The sequence below is a fragment of the Caloenas nicobarica genome, chromosome 25 (assembly GCF_036013445.1).
Source record: "Caloenas nicobarica isolate bCalNic1 chromosome 25, bCalNic1.hap1, whole genome shotgun sequence".
Taxonomy (NCBI): domain Eukaryota; kingdom Metazoa; phylum Chordata; class Aves; order Columbiformes; family Columbidae; genus Caloenas; species Caloenas nicobarica.
In genome coordinates this window covers 2,334,142-2,336,971 of record NC_088269.1, presented here as the reverse complement: position 1 = coordinate 2,336,971, position 2,830 = coordinate 2,334,142, and the positions used below count along the sequence as shown (strand labels likewise).

Genomic DNA, 2,830 nt, shown 5'->3' with positions numbered 1-2,830 from the left:
ATTTGCTTTGTATACTATAAGGCTTTTTTAGAAAAAAAATCCATAGTCTATGTCTGCTCTAAAGTTTGATGTGAATTTCCAAAAGTAATTAGTAAAGACCGGAAAGTTACTATTAAAAAAATCCACTGCAAATGGATTCTTATCTGATAACGACCAGACTCTGGCTGGCCAAAAATCTGCAGAAGTACAATCCCCATATTGATGAAGTACTTACAGCAGGAAACAATTTTCAGTGACATGCAGACAGAGATACAAATGACAAAATTATTTCAACACTTAACTGTTCCACACCTGATGCTGAAAACATATATAAGGTGGATGGTTCCCGTTGCTCCTTCGACCTGCACCAGCATCAGCTCTGCAGTCAAGATGAAACTCACTGTGAGTATGCGGCTTTTCTTCCTTATAAACTACAACTTTGATTCAAAACCATTGCCTTTCTCTCTCTGAAGTGTCTTTAGCACAGTGTCTCTACCAAAAAAGAATTCTCTGGGGAGAGTTTTCTCCTCTAGGGAGAGCAACTCACACCCCATTAAGCTAATCAGACGAGGAGGTAAGGCTTTTGTTAAAGGTTTAACTACACATTATTCGATCTACAGGAAGCCTAATCCATGTCCATTTTTGTCCACGCTTTTGCACAGCTGGAGCGAGGAAAAAGGAAAAAGGCCCTCGGATTCTCCTGACCGGCTTTGTCAGCCAGAGCTGCAGTTACACTCTTGGTTTTGCTTTTCCTTTCAGATTGTGACCACCGTCCTGCTCGGACTCTTGCTGACTCCAGCCCTCGCTGAATTCGTGAGTACAGGGACCAGCTCACACACACGTTGCTGCTGTTTCTCTGGGCCCTGCTGCTGGAGCTTTCCTTGCTTCTGTCCCATGCCTTGGGCACAGAGAAATCTGAAACTGCTGTCATGCATAGACCTCTAAGACCTCCAGATGACCATTTGTCATTTTGGCAATACTCTGGCCATTATAGGCGCTTACGGTGAACCCACATTTCTGCTCTTATAGCAGCGATTTTCTAAAGCTTTGGGGAGAGAACGGACTAATTTGCGAGTCTAAAGTGTTGTTTAATTTTGTGTTCTAGTTTCAGAACCAGCTAGTCACCAGGGAAATCCAGGTTAATGGCGGCGTCCAACTCCTGAGCATCAACAGGGAAACGCGCGTGGCCATTATTGAGCAAAACAGCCAAATTGGGACATGGAAAACCATTTGGAACTTCAACACGGTGAGCGGCAAGGAGCAAGCTTGTTCGGAAAATGTACAGGGAGACTAGTTGTGCTAAAGCCGACTAAAATACAGGACTTGCTTCTTTAGTCTTAATATTTTGAGTATAAGTTTGATGGTAAAAACTCTCCACATTTTTTACTTTCTGAATGCAATTTTAATTCCAATCTTAGTTATTGAAAAACTGAATTCCTAGTTGTCAATAACTTTATTTTCCAGGGCTATATTGCAACTCAACTGTTGTCCGAGAGAATTTGCTACATTTCCACATTGAACACCAACCTGATACCCAGCTTTGATGTACTTCCCTCAGTGCTTCAGGGCTTCCAGGTGAGATCAAAAGGGATGCTTGTAGCGGAGGGTTTTCACGAGTTTGCAGTGTTGTAGATAAATTCAATGTCAATCCCAGTCATCCTGGCTGCCTACATCTTTACCCTGGGGTTCATCGAGCTATTTCTTCCCTGTACTTTTTCTTTCTTGAGAGGATGAGGTCTTCCAAGCGGCAGGATTGTTGTTCTGAACAGTAACGTGGCTTGGGAATTGGCTACGGGACGGTTTTCTCTGAGCAGGTTTAGGTTTGCAGGTTGCTCTCTTTAGCCTCCCTGCACCCGGACTCCCTCAGAAACACCTGCTGCAGGAGCTGAATTCAGCGCTTGCCAAGGGCCCCAGAGTCACCCAGGGGGTGAAAAGCCCGCACTAAATACACTGCTGAGGAAAACTCCAAACACCGAGTCATCATCCAGACACAGGAACATGCACAGCATTCAATGGACCAAGGCACTGATCGTGCTGCATTCTGTTCTTTGATGTTCAGGGTCTGAAGGGTCAAATACAACCCCTACAGCAGATCACATATGTCCTCGGCCAGACAGTTGTCCCTGCACTCGAGGTTTATGGACCTGACATCTTCAACGTGTGCGGAGCGGTCACATCCGTAGTGGCTTCTCCAGTTGCTGGTGAGTACAAGCAAATGAATTCTCTCTGTAACTATCCCGTATAAACCGGAGCCTTACTGCAGGCTGATTGTCTGCAAACCCTGTATGACAAAGATGCTCTACAGATCAGGTGCAGGCTGTTGCATTCGGACACAGCAGCATTTCCACCCCCTCGCTGTTAGCTTTTCTTTAGTCATTTCTTTGGCACTTGAGAAGGCTCATTTTGATTAAAACATGAGTGCGATGTGCCAGGTATTAAAGGCTTCCAAATAGCGCACAGACCACCTTGACACCTTATCTCACAGTATTTGGTTTTGTTTTTCTTGTTTGTAAAGAACTCCCAGCCGTCTACAACGCAGGAGCCTGCAATGCGCTTAATGTCCTGAATCTTGTGCAGCTGAACTACTGCCGTCCCAACATCAAGGTCTGAAAATCTCACCTTTCTGGGACCACAAACAGAGGCTTGATCACTGCTGCACAAAGCCAGTCCCGATGCTGTTCTTCCCCGACATCTCCTCTGCCAAGCATTCCCTTCCTGATGATTCTAATGCAGAAACAGGCCAATTGTTGACCACAGCTTTCAATAAAGCGCCTTAGCATGGACTAACTCTGGCTACTTTCTCATTACTGCACCCTTGATTGTATCTTTTTTACCCCTTTTTGGCTCTTTC

The 2,830-nt window shown here is 45.0% G+C and overlaps 1 protein-coding gene across 1 annotated transcript; it reads left to right on the top strand.

Annotated features, from left to right (window-relative positions):
* The first annotated feature begins 318 nt into the window (after positions 1-318).
* On the top strand, positions 319-2,589 carry LOC135998591 (gastrokine-2-like). Its single transcript, XM_065651834.1, has 6 exons — positions 319-381; positions 739-792; positions 1,085-1,225; positions 1,444-1,554; positions 2,039-2,180; positions 2,495-2,589. Exons 1-6 carry the CDS (start codon positions 319-321, stop codon positions 2,587-2,589), a joined length of 606 nt encoding a protein of 201 aa, XP_065507906.1.
* The last annotated feature ends 241 nt before the right edge of the window (positions 2,590-2,830 follow it).